This window comes from Diprion similis, chromosome 3 (genome assembly GCF_021155765.1).
Source record: "Diprion similis isolate iyDipSimi1 chromosome 3, iyDipSimi1.1, whole genome shotgun sequence".
In the NCBI taxonomy this organism is placed as follows: domain Eukaryota; kingdom Metazoa; phylum Arthropoda; class Insecta; order Hymenoptera; family Diprionidae; genus Diprion; species Diprion similis.
In genome coordinates, this window is record NC_060107.1 from 12750859 (window position 1) to 12766565 (window position 15707).

Here is a 15707-nt window from a genome sequence, read left to right on the forward strand (position 1 = left end):
GTAAAAAAAATTGCAAAGACCATATTAGTAACCATTCTGCAGATCTGCAATACAATTGCAGATTGAAATGGTCTTGTCCGAGTATAATTGCTCAATTAAAACGTCTATCAATCGCTCGCAGCAGTGGCTCATCGCTGCTGTTGCATATATACATGTAATTGCTGCCGATGTGGATATGAACTGAATAATATAAACATGTATTTATGCAGGACCGGTTGCAAAGGTGTCAGCTTATACCACACGCAGTGATAATCGAAGAAAAAAACGAGCTCTTTCACCGCTGTAGACTAAATCGTGTATAATTGAGTCTCGAAATCACGTAATGCCGCATTTATATTCCACTTTAGGCGTGGCTTGACCGGCTACGTAATAGTTCGCGATCTAGCTCTTCGTCTTGATCCTGTTAAAATGGTCCGGAAAATATTAATTGCAATTTATACTGTAGCTTAACGATTACGTGCAGGTTAAAGAATTTCGGAGCAGTCGATAATCGACGACAAATTAATTAACGTTTAATGATGAATGCTCAATTTTTCACGATTAAATGAAAGAAACTCGTTATTACACGAAGACTGAAAATTGTTACAATCTAATGGACAATTCCCATTCCAACAATTATACATTGTTAGAAAATTATAACTAAAAATAATTTCCCAGCAGAGCCACTTTAGATTTGTGTTATTTGTTACGTTTCTGTTAGTAAATATGAAACACATTTTTGTAATATCAACTTTCAAATTGTCATATTAATATTGAAATTGTCATTTTTCCTGTTTTTTTTTCACTTAGTAATACATTTAAAAATGGTTAAATAAACCCAAAAATTTTAGTGGACTTACTGGCACATTTTTTTTCTAACCTAGTATGTATAAACACCGAAACGACTATAAGCCGTCATTTTTCACGCGCAAACTATAGACTAAATCGTTAATATAAATTTGGATTGAGAAAATTATAATTTTTTCAAGTTTTCGATTAAATTATTGTATTCAAATCGAATGTATATACGTACAATTCAATTTGTTTCCAGTATCCCTAGATAAATATTATACCTAGTCATAATGAAACTGTTAAGTTGGCACTATAGTTCGCGTTGCGTGTGGGAGACACGAGTATTGCGTCAGGTGAAAAAAAGAATGTGAAAAAAGAAAGAGCAAAGAAAAATTAAACGAAATTTATATTGATCTAAACATCTATCTTCGGTTTGACATAATGTGTAATTATTTATTCATTTCTCAAGGCTTAAATATCTATCATTAACGAGTTTAAATCACCTTCATTAATTATATATATATATATATATATATATATATATATACCTACACACGCGATATCTCATTATATTGAACTGTTCGAAATAGTATTATAATGTACTTAATATATTATGAATATAACCACTTCGCCCATAATTAGTACTTAATTGACGTCGCCAAAAACTTCTACATAGTTTTTATATTTTAAACATGTGTTGAAACTTGAACAAATTCTTAAGTTAAAAAATATCATATTAAAACAGAATTAATACTGCACCCAGAAAAATAAAGTACTACAAAAGTAAATAAATTTTATTTGCATATAGATCTATTAAAAAATTTATCTGTCAGGCATAAATCTTTTATTGAAGCAACGAAGTTTTTCATTCTTATAAATTTATATTAAGTTGACAAGATTTAAATTCAATTATCTGAAATAAAAAGATTCTTCAAATTGAATTAAGTCGATAATTACTGTAACAAAATTTTTAATGATTTATATAAGATTAAAAATTTCGTTGCCTTCAGCAGTTATGCATACTCTATTTTTAACTTGCTTTTCATCTCTTCTCAAAGACAAATGGAAGTTATTGTGATCACCGCGAAAATGAAAAGTTGAGTTTTGACTAGATCTCCACATTTTGAAGCTGGAGAATCACCTCCAATCATTTTCAGATGGACGTCTCAACGTTTGTTTGTGTGTGTGTGTGTGTGTGTGCATGTATGCGAACAAATTTCTTGTCCGACGAAATCCGGATTTTAATGATTTTAGTCTCAATCGACTCGGTTCATCGAAACTTATAGATCTGATTAGATTCTGGCTTCGATCAGTTCAGTACTTTACAAATTATTTAAAAAAAAACAATTTTCTAAAAAATAAAATAGAACTTATATCTTGAATAAAAATTATTACCACTACTTAAGTTTTTAGGTCGTTGCTAATATCGAATCTCGAGTCAGATTTGCAAAATTTAAATTTGGTATATTCGACACATGAAAAAAAAAAACTAAAAACATTTGGATTTTGATGAAAATTGGTACTAGAAGGTTTGTCGGGTCGGTGATGACAAATCAGTAAAATCTGCAAATTTTTAGTGATTATTATCATTGTTAGTATTTCAGCTCGAAACGAGTTTGGATACGGCAAGTTGAAAGGCTGGTTCATGGTCAGTTCAAACCCGCTTGTTCTTTCTGAATCGAGAGCCGGATTACATTCATAAGAATCTACTAATCTCGTATAAATATTTCTCGAAGATTGTATTTCATTGAAGATTCCGATAATAAACCGACGTACGTATATTAATATTTGTAGACGAGTTTATAGCCCTGCACTTCGGCAGCATGCGGCAGGATTTTTTGCCCCCCTCCGCGGCATAAATGGAGGCGGTGTCACGTGACGGTGGCATTTAAACGATACGAGGGGACCGAATAGGAAAAAAGCGGAGGGTTGCAGGGCGTCGAAAATGGGCACTCATGCAATTTCATAGCGTAGTTCGAACGGTTCGAACGGAGCCGTAGAACGCGTCAACCCTCGACTGCGGACAGCGGGATTGGCAGATGGTGTCGGCCATTTTGTGATCGGCGGAGTGAGACAAGCGTTCTCGTTTAAGGTGCGCGCGCCGATTCGGGACTACTTTCAGCGCGTGAAGTGAACAATAGAATCCCAGACGAGTTTGAGCCGCGGTCATGTTCGTATATGGGGTCTGTGTCGTTGTTTTGCTTCTCGTTGTTCATCTCGCGTAATGTAAACACGCCGCCGAAGCAGCAGCAGCAGCAGCAGCAGCAGCAGTAGATTGAAGTTACGATGAACATTGAAGTTACCCGGGTGTTAAACGATAATGGACTGTAGCCGGTTGCACTGCACGGTATCGCATTATGTTATTATAGTGATTAAGTGATTGTGTGATCAATTGTCTGATGTGTGTGATCTCTGTGTGGATAAATTCTCCTCCAACATGATCCGTCTGCAGCGGAATTTGGATTACGCATTGACGATCGTCGCTCTGGCTCTTCTCGTCGCTAGTTTGCCGGCATCAGTTTACGGTGAGTTTATTTTCTCATTGAATAAAATAGAAGAAAAGCCATATCCATCCATCGACACCCGGAATTTCAAGTCCCCCTTAGAACGCGCCTCTGCAGAAACAAAAAACTCCCCGCCGCCAGCCACGGCATGGCATGGCATGGCAGCTGCAGGCTGCACGCAACAGGTCTGCAAAGCGACGCGGTTTTCCTCGCGCCGGCGCGTCAATTTCGAACGCAATGTCGCCGAAAAAAACTCCAAAACACCCCGAAGTCGACGGCGGCCCGGCTTCGCCGAGTAGAGCGAATGCCTGCCTCAAGTATTCCTGCATTAGCATTTCAGGGCGCGTCGCGAGGCGTCGAGTTGCTGCCATTCCATTACTACCTGTCCCGAAAATATACTCGAATAAACCGCTACCTCGAAAATCTCTCGATTCATCAACGCGAGCGCAATCGCTAAAAAGTTTCTCCATTCATCCGCGCCGTAAAAACGAATCCGACATTTTCCATTTCCCTTCCATCAGGGTTATAATCTTGAAGCTTCATATTTCGCGATGTACCTTAAACTTCGATCAATAGCTATATTTATTATCCGAATTAAAAAAAAAAAAAAAAAATGGAAACTTGATTCTTCCATTAAGCTCGGCCGCTTGAAATGACAAATATAACATTATATTTCGCACGCAACTAAGATGTTGAATAATTGAATATATAACGTTAATCGTTTTACGATTTCTGAATGAATTAGAGTTCCTCGCTCTGCGCAAATTCGTTTTTACGACCAGACCGGCTTTCAGCCTCACGCACAGCATCCTGCTTGCCTGAGTGAGTGCTTATAAAATGCCGAATACACGAGTCACGTGGTCGCTACAGCGGTTCTCAACCGGACGATCATCTCGCGTTGCCTGTGTGCCGAGTTTTCCTTGCAGGTTGAGACCCCCTGCGGAAACGACAGGTGTTCAACCCCACTTTCCACGAAACGAATATCTTTCCTCCTGGGTTTATTATATGCGTATGTATTTATATATATGTATATGCAGTATATGTATACTTTATTGAACTCGGGCGTTGATATCCAGGTGAAATTTTATATCCTTACCGCATTATTTGGACCGTTTAAAAATCCGATCAACTTTACAATAAATTACCAAACAGATCGTCTAAAAAATTTTTGTCTATTCGTAATTTTATAACAAACGAAAATAGATATGTATACCAGTTTTATAATAACTCTCAAATTGTTTATGAAATTCAGATTACCCTAACATTTGTCTAGATTACTTGAAAGTTGATTGTTATATTGTACATTTATCTCTTTTAGAAATAAAAATATCATCAATATTTCATTTGAATTGCGAAGGACAAAGATTACTCTCATCATTCTAAAATATGAACTAAATATATAACTTGACTTTAAATTTTTCCAAAACGGTGTTATAAAATCAATTAAACTTAAAAATGACAAAAAAAAACAACAACAACAACAACAACAACAACGACAAAAAAAAATGACAATAACAATTTATCCTTAACCCCCCCCCCCCCCCCCCCCCCAAACTTTTAATTACAATCGGAGTAACTGTACTTCCTGCCAATGTGTTTCATATTTTACAGGGTAAATTGTAACACACAGAGTAAAGAAATATTCGTTTTTGTATATAATTGTAGCGTCGTTTCCGGTGAATTCTTGTTAGTGTGTGCGAATGCGTTAATGCATACAATTAGACTCATCCCAGGCGAGAATTTATATAAGCACGGAATAAAGAATCCCGAGAGAAATGAAGCGCGAGTAAACATGGCGCACGGTGGTGCGTCTGCGTGTCGGATGGAATTCTGAGAGGCGAAATACTTACTTACTTACTAGGCCTTTTGCTTTACTCCTCGCCTCGGCTGCCATTCGTGCCTTCCTTGCGCCCCGGCTTACAATTAGCTTACCTGGACTCCGTCTTTCCGCTGCATTTGTATATATATATATATACATATATATATATATATATATATATATGTACACATTCACTCTAGGCTAGAACAAATCTACGGATGTGTTGTACTTGTATAGATGTGTATAGGTATAATACCGATGCCGCACAGAGGCTGTCGGAGTCCAACAACTACGGAACTATGTTCTCAGGCTTTCTCTTCTCTCCTTAGAAACCGATCTTTGCCTCTCCTCTTGCTGCGTGTCTTATATATAATATGAAGGATTATGTATATTGTTCTTTATATGTTATTGAGTACGATGGATTTTTTAACATTGTTGATGATTAAGTCGTAAATAAGTATTTCTCAGATGAATTGATTCAAATTTTATTCATTTTTTTATAAAGTATGTATCGTATAGTAGGTATGTATACATAAAAAAAAAAATTTTCAATTATTCTATATTTAATAAATCTTTATCGTTATTTCTGATTTATATATATATATATATATATGTAAGTGATTATACAAAAGTATTTATATATATATATATATATATATAGAATGATTTCGTATTTTTTTCTTGATTGAAATTTGTGTAATAGAATGAAATTTTAAGTTAAATATAAAATTGAGTAATTATTCAAAAGATTCATGAAGTTCGTGTGAGAAATATATTTTTTCTTACACTTTTTTCAACTCAGGATAAAACCAAAAATGCGTGAAATATATGTATATATAATAATAATAAGATGGAGTTGAGAATTATTAAAAAAAAAAAAACATCGAGATAAGAATATTGCGATAATTAAATGCATATGCGAATGGCGGTAGCGTATGATTCGGTCAAACCGGAAGTCAAGAACGTTGCTTAGCGATGAATCGCGTTCTTCGAGTAAAATTTTACACATCCTGTACCTAATGCGTATGTATTTTATAAAAAATGGTTCCGATGCCAGTTCGATTATTAAACCTTATTGTGGGAATTGTTCAGCAACAATTCGTTAATCGTTTTTTGATTTTCATTGGGAACGGGTCAACGAATTTGATCAACGAAATTGATTTAAACGGTGAAGTATAAGAAAAAAGAAAGAAACTTGCTATAGAGAATGTAATATAACCCGAGAGAATCCAGCAAAAAAAAAAAAAAATATATATATATATATCTGTATATATATATATATATAGATGTCGTTCAAAACGTATAATATTTGCATTATTATTTTAATATTTATATAAGTTTGCACGTGTAAGTGGATAAAATTAATCGCTTAATTACTTTAATTAAGGAGACGACCAACATTAAGATCAAAGCGAGACTCGACCTAGAAAACTGTTGAAGCGTGCAGACTGCCGTCAACTATTTTATCTCATTTTATTTTCACTATTATCATAAATTTTCTAGGCTACTGAAAAAATTCAGGGATATAGCAAAGATGGCGGGTTGGCTTGACCGACCGCAATTCATATAATCAATTAATATACTTAATAATTAATTACAGTTATGAAGTAATCAATAATATTGTTACGTATATATGCAAGATGTTGAAATTCGTTTTTGTAGTATAATTTATTTTTTTCATTCAAAATTCGATAGGGAAAAATTTTGAGAGTGACTTTCCCAGAGGATGAGCAATGTTTAGAAAATAATCGATACATGAAAAAAAAATCGACGAATCGGTGCGAAAATACAAAATTTTACATATTTGTCAGAAAAAGTTTCTGTTTATTCTTTGACCTCGTATTTTTTTTTTTTTTTTTTTTTTTTCTTCCATTTATATACAATATCAGCAATTATCTTCCTTACATGCGATTTACTTGAAATTTTGCAGTAATTTTTGGGATCGCCGATTACGAATCTGAACTCGATATTCAAAAATGAAATTCGGATTTTCAGAGTAGATTTAAGATTAAAAAACGTTGTTCACTAAATAAAAAACTGTAAAAAAAAAAAAGAAAAGAAAAAAAAAAAATTAGGCCGAACGCCGGAAGTAAATCAAGGGGTTCAAAATGAAACGCGAAAACGGCGGAATGACCAGAAACACACGTCGATTGGCCCTGCGGGTATCGCATTCGTCTTTCACCGCGCATTCAGCACAGCGCAGCGCAGCGCAACGCAGCGTCGATCGGAGCGCTTGGAGCGGCATAAAAGTGCGTAATTAAGGACTCGCTGACTCGCGTTCCGTCGGGATCTTGCGCGTCGCGTATCCTGTCCTGGACGTCCTATCAGCCGCATCGAGGATTGTGCCGTCAGTCAGGTTGGGGACAGCTGCGCTGCCCTCTGCTCGGCGGACGGATACGTCTCACAGAAGAAGAAGAAGAAGAAGAAGAAGTTCTTTCCCGGCCCTTCTTCGTCTTCTTCTTACTCTTATTCTTACACAGCGGAGATAGGAGATGCAAATCCGCCGTGACGTACGGGAATCGATTGAAAAATATCCGCATCCTTCTTCTTTCAATCTTTCTTTCCGCTGCGCGCGTTTACTCGATAGAATGTTGATTATCGCCGGTATTCTGCAACCCTGATCTCTCGTCTCAAGTTCCGTCGTTTCGTTTTTCTTACCCCCCCCCCCCCCGCCTCTCGTTTGGTTTTTTGTTGTTTTTTTTTTTTTTTTTTTTTTTGCCTCGAAGGCGCCCCCGCAGCATCGCATTGCAAACGAACGCCGTCTGATCCTGATACATCTCGACGAGATAGTTTTGTTATTGGATCTTTCGTGGATGTATGTATATATATATATATATGTATACTTGTCCATTTTATACGTCAGCATCTATCTAGAGAGATTAGAGATTCTTATTAACTTTCGTTTATATACTCTCTGAAGGTACGCTACACTTTCAGATAACTCGGTGTTAAACGGCGAATAGTAAATCTCGTTATCGGTATTTTTAATATTTTTAATTTGGATTTATTATTAGATGCGGAATACCGATTTCCATTAATTGTAAGATTGACTTTCGAGATTCGAGATTTACTGTCTGTTGATTACATCGGTAATTCAATTTTGTTATCGAACCAATCCCGTGGGAATCATTCTTTATTTAATGGTTTTTTTTTTTCTTCTTATTTAATACAGAGTTGATAGCTGATATATATATATATATATATATATGAATTTAAATGATGTAAATAATAGTAGGAGAAAAAAAAAACAAATTTTCAACAAAAGTCATTAAAAGAATTAATGAAAAATTATTTTACACGATAAGAGTGATTATTTTATTAAAAACTTTGTATTGTACATATGATTTATGAAATTCTTTTTACTTCACAAGTATGTGATGGTAAGTTGTCAGTGCGTATAAAATTTTTTGACGTAATATCAAAATGATCCAATTTTCTATTTGGTCAGATAACTTTTTCATGTCAAATCGATTCCTGAGATACATTTACTGATGATTGTATGACATCGTTAACCAATTATATCGATACCCCGATCGTTAAGAGTTGCAATTAACCGTCGACGAAATAGTAACACGCGTTTTTCTATTATACCTCTATATCGGCAGTCTTCGGTTAACTAACTCAAGCTTACGTTACGTGTGGACTAATTATGGTATATTTAAATACATATATATATATATATATATACACGTTAATTAAAATTGTGGGAGAATTATTCGATCCCAGGCCTGAAACGTCGGAGAGACGTCACGTCAGGTGGGATTTTAACGGAACTACGATTCTCACTTTATGTACATACATAACATGTGCAAAAAAATATAAAACCACGTTCTATAATGTGATCATCGTAACAATTTGTGAGGAGAAAAAGTAAGGCAAATAATAATAATAATAATAATAATAATGATTATGTTGCTAAATAAACCGTGATATATATATATATATATACAAAACTGTTGAGAAATTTCTTTACTGCTTGTATAATATCCGGAAAAGATATTGTAAGAATTATATCATTATACTCTTTGAATTGTTTATCATTATACAATTCGTATTGTCCTTTGTGTAATCTATGCACATTTAACAACGCGCGATTCAGAATGAGTTTTAGATTTTTATGCATTTAATCTTTTCTTATAATATTCAGTCACACTCACTCGGTCAGATTTTTTTACACTCTTAAAATTTTATTCCGAATATAATGAAAAAAATAAATTCATCTGACAAATCGATTTCGTCAATTTTATATGGAATATTCTATTATCTATATTATGTATGTAGTGAAATTTACAACTTACAACGTAATTAGACGTGCAGAATAAAATTATTATGTAACTATATGAGAATAAAAATAGACGAGCCAATTTATGCCGGAGGTTTCGTTTTTTTATAAAAAGAATCTAATAGTCGTATTCAAAATATATTTATACTAGCTAGTCAAAAACTTGGCGGAAATTATTCTGCAGTAGGTATGTGATTTATGGGTTACGAATACTAGTTAATTGACATATTCCGTAAGGCAGAAGAGTCGTACAAGTTTTAGCCAATGCTATTACGACGGTTGATGTTGTAATAAAAAATAGAATTTATTAAACTTCGTTTCGCAATAATTATAATAAACTGTTTATAATACTGAGAATTGATTCGGTTGAACAACACCTAGCTATATATATATATATATAACGTTTACAGGTTTGTAATGTTGGAAATAGCAAATTTATGAATTGGGATGATTTATGTTGACCTCGCGACCATCGTTTAAAAAATTATTATATACTTACGGATGTTAAATAATTCGTTGCAGATTTTACAATATTAAAACTTCTATTATGTATATATATATACTTAAATATTGTAAATGAATTTATTACAAGTGTTGGTAATTATACTAAATTTAACAACTATTAATCATAGTACATCACAGATGAATATATATATATATTTTTTACCATTTTTTTTTTTTTTTTACACACATCGCGGTAAATCCATGCACCGTATTATTCGTTTGCACTATAAAAGAATAGTATTATTTAGTAACAATAATCGTTTAAAAATTTATTACTGAAATAAAGAAATCGGCCAAACTAGTTCGATTTATAATTAGGCTGTTTAAAGTAACGATACGCATTAATTACTGACACAATTTTTAAGGGGGGGGGGGGGGGGGACAAGAGTCTGAGATACAAACAAAAATAAAGCATATTTTTGTGATTTATTTTTTTTTTTCACAGAGTACATTATTTATTAATATTTTTTAACTTATTGTATATTATTAAGCTTTATTTTAAGAATATTCTGATACGTTTATTTTATTAAATCCTTATCTTTATCCTTGCCGAAAAAACAGGCGGTTGTTTACGCGCATGCCACATAAATAGTTATTTCTCATCGAATACAGCTATAACAACTGTAATAATAATTTAAACTATTATAATATACGCCTTATGGGTGGAAATTTTTTTCTTCTTTTTTGGCCTTTAGAATAAGAATCAGTTTTCCGTCAAGTAAGCGTGTAAACGAGGCAACTATCCATATCGTAAGTTACGCGTCCGTTAAGCTACGAGCTCCAGCGAGCGCGAAACACTAATTATAGTCGCCTTAACTTGCATGCCGCATTGTGTGTTTAAACGAATGTTCAAAGCGTTCTAAATTCTTTGTTTTCACCTTCTCCTCGCTAATTATCTACACCTTTAGGTATTCCATTCCAATAAGGCATCGCCTCGATCGTCCATGCAATTGTGTGCCATTGTGTTTAACCCTTTGACTCACAAAAAAATTTTTAGGGTTTTCGGTAATCATGAAAATTATCGAATCAATGGATTCTCAGGAAATTTTATATCCTCTGGAACGAAAAAACTTGAAAATCTTAGGAAATTTCATTTCGTATATGAAATATAGTCATTTTTATTTTAGGTTCATAAAAATTTAGCTATTACGTGAGAAAAGAAAATTTTCTTTCAACTTTCAAGCAATGGTCATGACTTCTTAAAAATTGTACGTGCTAGCGAATTCTTATACAAATTTTATTCACAATTAGCTCTGCTCTAGTCAAATATATAGAATATTATTATTGTTCGTATGACTATTATTGTATTTTTCATTTATTCTGTGCATGAGAAGAAACTGGATAAACAATGATTCTTGTGCTGGAAAATCTGGAATTCCCTGGACATCCTATTTTTACAATTTCGAATGGTTTTTGTTACTTCATACATAACCTCAAACAAGCCCCGAGTAACAAGTTTCGGCCAGAATCATCCAATGTTGATCATATAGTTTTTTCGATTTTACATCCGCCATATTGGATTTAAAAATAATCAAATTACAACTTCAGATTCATGATCAGCGACCCTAAGAATCCCAGAGTAACAAAATTCAGGACAAAATATTGAGTTTTAGAAATATTCTAATTTTAAGTAGACGTTTTTAGAATTTCATACGATTTTTAAAAGTGGCCAGAAATATTCGAATATGAAATATGAAATTATATTATATGACTAAATATGAAATTGAATGGCAAAGAAGAACAAAAAAAAAGGGGGGGGGGAAGGGGGCTTCTTTTCTCTCGAAGTCGTATTTACTGCATCGATAATATTTTTCAAACTTTTTTATAGTACAAGTGTCACGCGATTGAAGGCGACTTGAATATTTAACATCTGCTTGCCGTCTTGAACAAAGTCAATGGCGAAGAATGGGAGAGCGAAAGAGAGAAAGAAAGAGAGAGAGAGAGAGAGAGCGAGAGAGAGGAAGAATGAAAGAGAAGTAGAAAGCATGGAGAGGAGCGTAACTGGACATTGACAGGCTGTGTCTGTTCGTCTGCTAGACGCAACGGGGCGCATATTGAAAGATAATCAATTGATTGGCCCTTGTATTAACCCAGACGACCCTGTGACGATCGAGCTCAAGGCAATCGCTTCGTGCCTTTCTTTTGAGTAAATATATATATATATATATATATATATTAGGGTGGCTCAAAAAACCGACTATTTTTTTTTTTTTTTGAGTCTCGTCTGACAAAATGTTAGTTTTTGATGTTTTAAGAGCCCACTCCAAAGGACGGTTCAAAAAAATAATTTTAAGAGGTCGTTCCAAATTTTTTAAATGTAAAAAATCGTCAAAAAATTAAATTAAAAAAATGATATTTTCAGTATTTTGTTTGATTTTTAATTCATGTCGTGGTGTATTGTTATCGATTCTTTCTTACTGAATTAAAGAAAAAAAATTTATGAAATTTTAATATGAATATTAAAAGATCGCTCGAAAAGATCTAAAGAAATGCACCAAAAAATTGAAAAAAAAATTACGAGCGACCTTTCAAAATTCAAATTTCGAACTGAAACTCTCAGAAACTTATTTTTTTTTGTCTATGAAATTATACAGTAACGAGAAAAAAAATTTAAAAAAAAAAAAAATCGATTCTTGATGATTTCTGACGTTTTAAATAATGTGGAGCGACCTCTTAAAATTTTTTATTTTGAACTGTCCTTTGGAGTGGGCTCTCAAAACATCAAAAACTAACATTTCGTCACACAAGCCTCAAATAAAAAAAAAAAAGTCGGTTTTTTTTGCGCCGCCCTAATATATATATATATATGTAGTATATGTATATAGCCAAGTTAGTATTTTTTGCGAATATGTTTAACATCGAAATTTGCTTTAATATTTAGCCGTGAATTATATATATACTATTGATATAGTGAGTTTATTAACTCCGAGAAAATATTTGATAGAAATTAAAAGACTTTCTGTTTAGTTAATAAATTTTACTTTTTATGGATTCAACTCACTGGATTGAAGTTGTTCACGTTAATGTAAAGAAATATTGAAACTAATATTATTGTTTTGTAAACTTAGAACGATTACTTCAAAAAAGTAATTTAATTTCCAAAAATCTTAATACAATTCACTTTTTAAAAGTAAATTATTCAATTTGAAACTATACTACAGTTACAAAATAATGATTTTTCATAAAAAATCAACTCGGTCGGTAAATACTTTTACTATAGCATCCTCTTAAACGCGTGTAATAATCGCTGACTACTATTTACATCGGCTTTGTCGACTGGACATCCGTGCATCATTCGCGGCAGCGAAGCGATCAGTTATGGGAGAAAGAAATGCTTTAGGTGACCGAAGTGGGAGGAGGAGGAGGAGGAGGAGGAGGTGCGCGCTTCGTAGGTATCGGTGATTACACGTGTCGACGTTCCGCCTTTTGAACTTCGCAATGCTCAACCGTGCGGGATAAGCGCGTCGAAGCGACGGCTGCTTATTGTTTGTATACTTACGATAAACCTGCAGGAATTCTTTCATCGCCAAATAAATGCTTGAGCTTCTTATTTTCGAAGAGAATTCCCGTTCCCGTCGTTCGAATTCACGGAATACGAGGGGGGGAGGTTGTTGTTTTTTTTTTTTTTTTTTTTTTTTTTTCCACCGTCAGGAAACAGTTTTTCTACGGATTTGTTTAATTAACGTTTAAACAAAGGAATGAGATCAGGCCAATATGGCGGGAAGAAAGAAAGCGAAAGAGATTGTTTGTTTAGCACGTCTACACACAGTCTGCAAGTCGTCTCATGCGACGTGTGAAAAAATTATCACATCCAGCACGCGCTAATTGAAAGGCGTTACGATATTCCCCGCCTATTTGATTAGACTCGTTGAAAAATGACGGTTGGCGGGAAGTTTGAAAAGTTTTTGCTCCGCTTTGCGTTCGACACTTTTACTCGCAGTTACAGTGAATCGTAAATGACAAAATATGTCTCGGCAAGAATTCAGAGACAAAAGTAATAACGGACAAGCGACGATCGGCTTGGAAATTGCGATATCATTGAGTCTCCATGTTAAGTCCATATTTAAATACACATCCATACATCCGCGACAAAAGATCTCGTTTATTTTTCACACGCGGTTGATTCTTTGATCAAAAATCTGTACGCAACTCTGCAACGTTTCGTTATCTTCATTCTCAATTTTAATCTCATTTCTATTCATATTCTTGGTATACCCGTTGCGTCTACTGTTCGAGCTTTGTGAAATTTTATATGTAGTTCACACCATTTATTATCGTACACTTCGTGCCAAATTCTCACGAACTTAGTGCAAAGATAAACAAAGAGAAAAAAAAATGAAATGCTGACATTGGTTTTGGATCAAAAACATTTGGATATATTTTTTTCTTTGTATTTTAGAGCTTCAGATGCTCTCCTACTTTCCTATAACAATGACGTCATTGTTTCCAAATTTCTTGCACAACGTTAGTCCAATCAATTTTTATTACTTCATTCGAGTTGATAAGAAAATTTCTTTGATATACGTTTCAGTAGAAAAACGTCAGCTTTTCATGGTAAAATATGATGATTCGAGTGAATTTTTATCGGTGAAAATATTTTTTGAAAAGCCGATGTTTTATATCACGTGAATTTGTTTCAAAGAAATCTTTTTATCAACACGAAGATGTCCGGAAAAAATGATTAAAATACAATTTGCTAGAAATTTTTGATAAATAATGTCATCATTGGTAGAGGAAAATCGGTAAAGTTAAAAACCCATTGAATACGAAAGTTATAGATCGGTTGTCTGCATGAGGTCCGAACCCATGTCTCGTACCAAAACCACTTTTTATATAATAGGCGAGCAAAGAAGTTGCTGCAGGTTTGAATCATCCAAATTGTCGTTGACGCAGCGAGAGAATCGGTTAGAACGGAATATGGCTGGCACAACTTTTGTGTCCGGTTATCGATTGCCAGGTGTGCCCGTTGGCCGTTCCCTCAGTATGAATCGTCATGGACTTGTAGCTACAGAATGCGAGACTCCTGCAGGGGAAAACGTCAGAATAGAGGGACTCGTCTTAGTCGTGTATATTTTTTACTTGTCAAATATTTTTAATATCTTGATCCTTGATATATAGGAATTGACGTTTAGCTTTATCATGTCTATGTGGCAGGCTCGTCAACCGCCTGTTTTTTTAGCAAGGATAAAGATTTCAGGGCGAGCTGAAGGCGAGCCGAAAGCGAGTACTGAAATTATCGAAGCCAAAAAACGGTTTACGGGCATGCCACATACAATATTTTTTACGGTATGGGCATTGAAAAGTAAAACGAAGAGTGAGGTTATGTCGCGATCTGTTCAACGAAGCTACTTTATTCCGCAGTTTGGGAAGCGCACTTCGAACTGCGCGTCAAAACTGCGGAGTAAAGACTTTATTCCGCAACTTTGTTCGCTGCCGTATAAAGCGTCACTTTACGGAACGAAAAATCCCACAAAAAGTGGACTTTTCAATGCCCATGCCGTAAAATAGTATATTGTGCACCAAGGGTGTAAAGTTCAAAGGCTTTTTTAGAACGAGTGTGGAGTTTGCTGTCTGCGAGCCGAAGACGAGTAGTGAAATCATACGAGGTCAAAAAACTCACTTAACACTCGGCGTAGAGCACATGTCTGCGTTTTTTGTGCCTATATAAACGGTACTAAGGCGACCATTTTTGACACGGCATCTCATAGTTGTGTTACTATTAGATTGCATTTTTTTAACAGGAAAAAGTAAGGTGGTAGGTAACAGGAAAGAGTAAAAGTGATAAGAATAAATATATCGGCGTTTTTGCTAAGTTTTTAAAAAGCGG

General features: G+C 34.3%; 1 protein-coding gene across 2 annotated transcripts in view; it reads left to right on the forward strand.

Moving 5' to 3' along the window:
- Positions 1 to 2942: 2942 nt before the first annotated feature.
- LOC124416772 (neurogenic locus Notch protein) overlaps positions 2943 to 15707 on the forward strand; it is a 152233-nt gene continuing 139468 nt past the window's right edge. For both annotated transcript variants that reach the window (XM_046898097.1, XM_046898098.1), the window contains exon 1: positions 2943 to 3296. In XM_046898097.1, the coding sequence (XP_046754053.1) occupies positions 3209 to 3296 (88 nt within the window). In that variant the 5' untranslated portion in view covers positions 2943 to 3208. The remainder of the gene's footprint in view (positions 3297 to 15707) is intronic.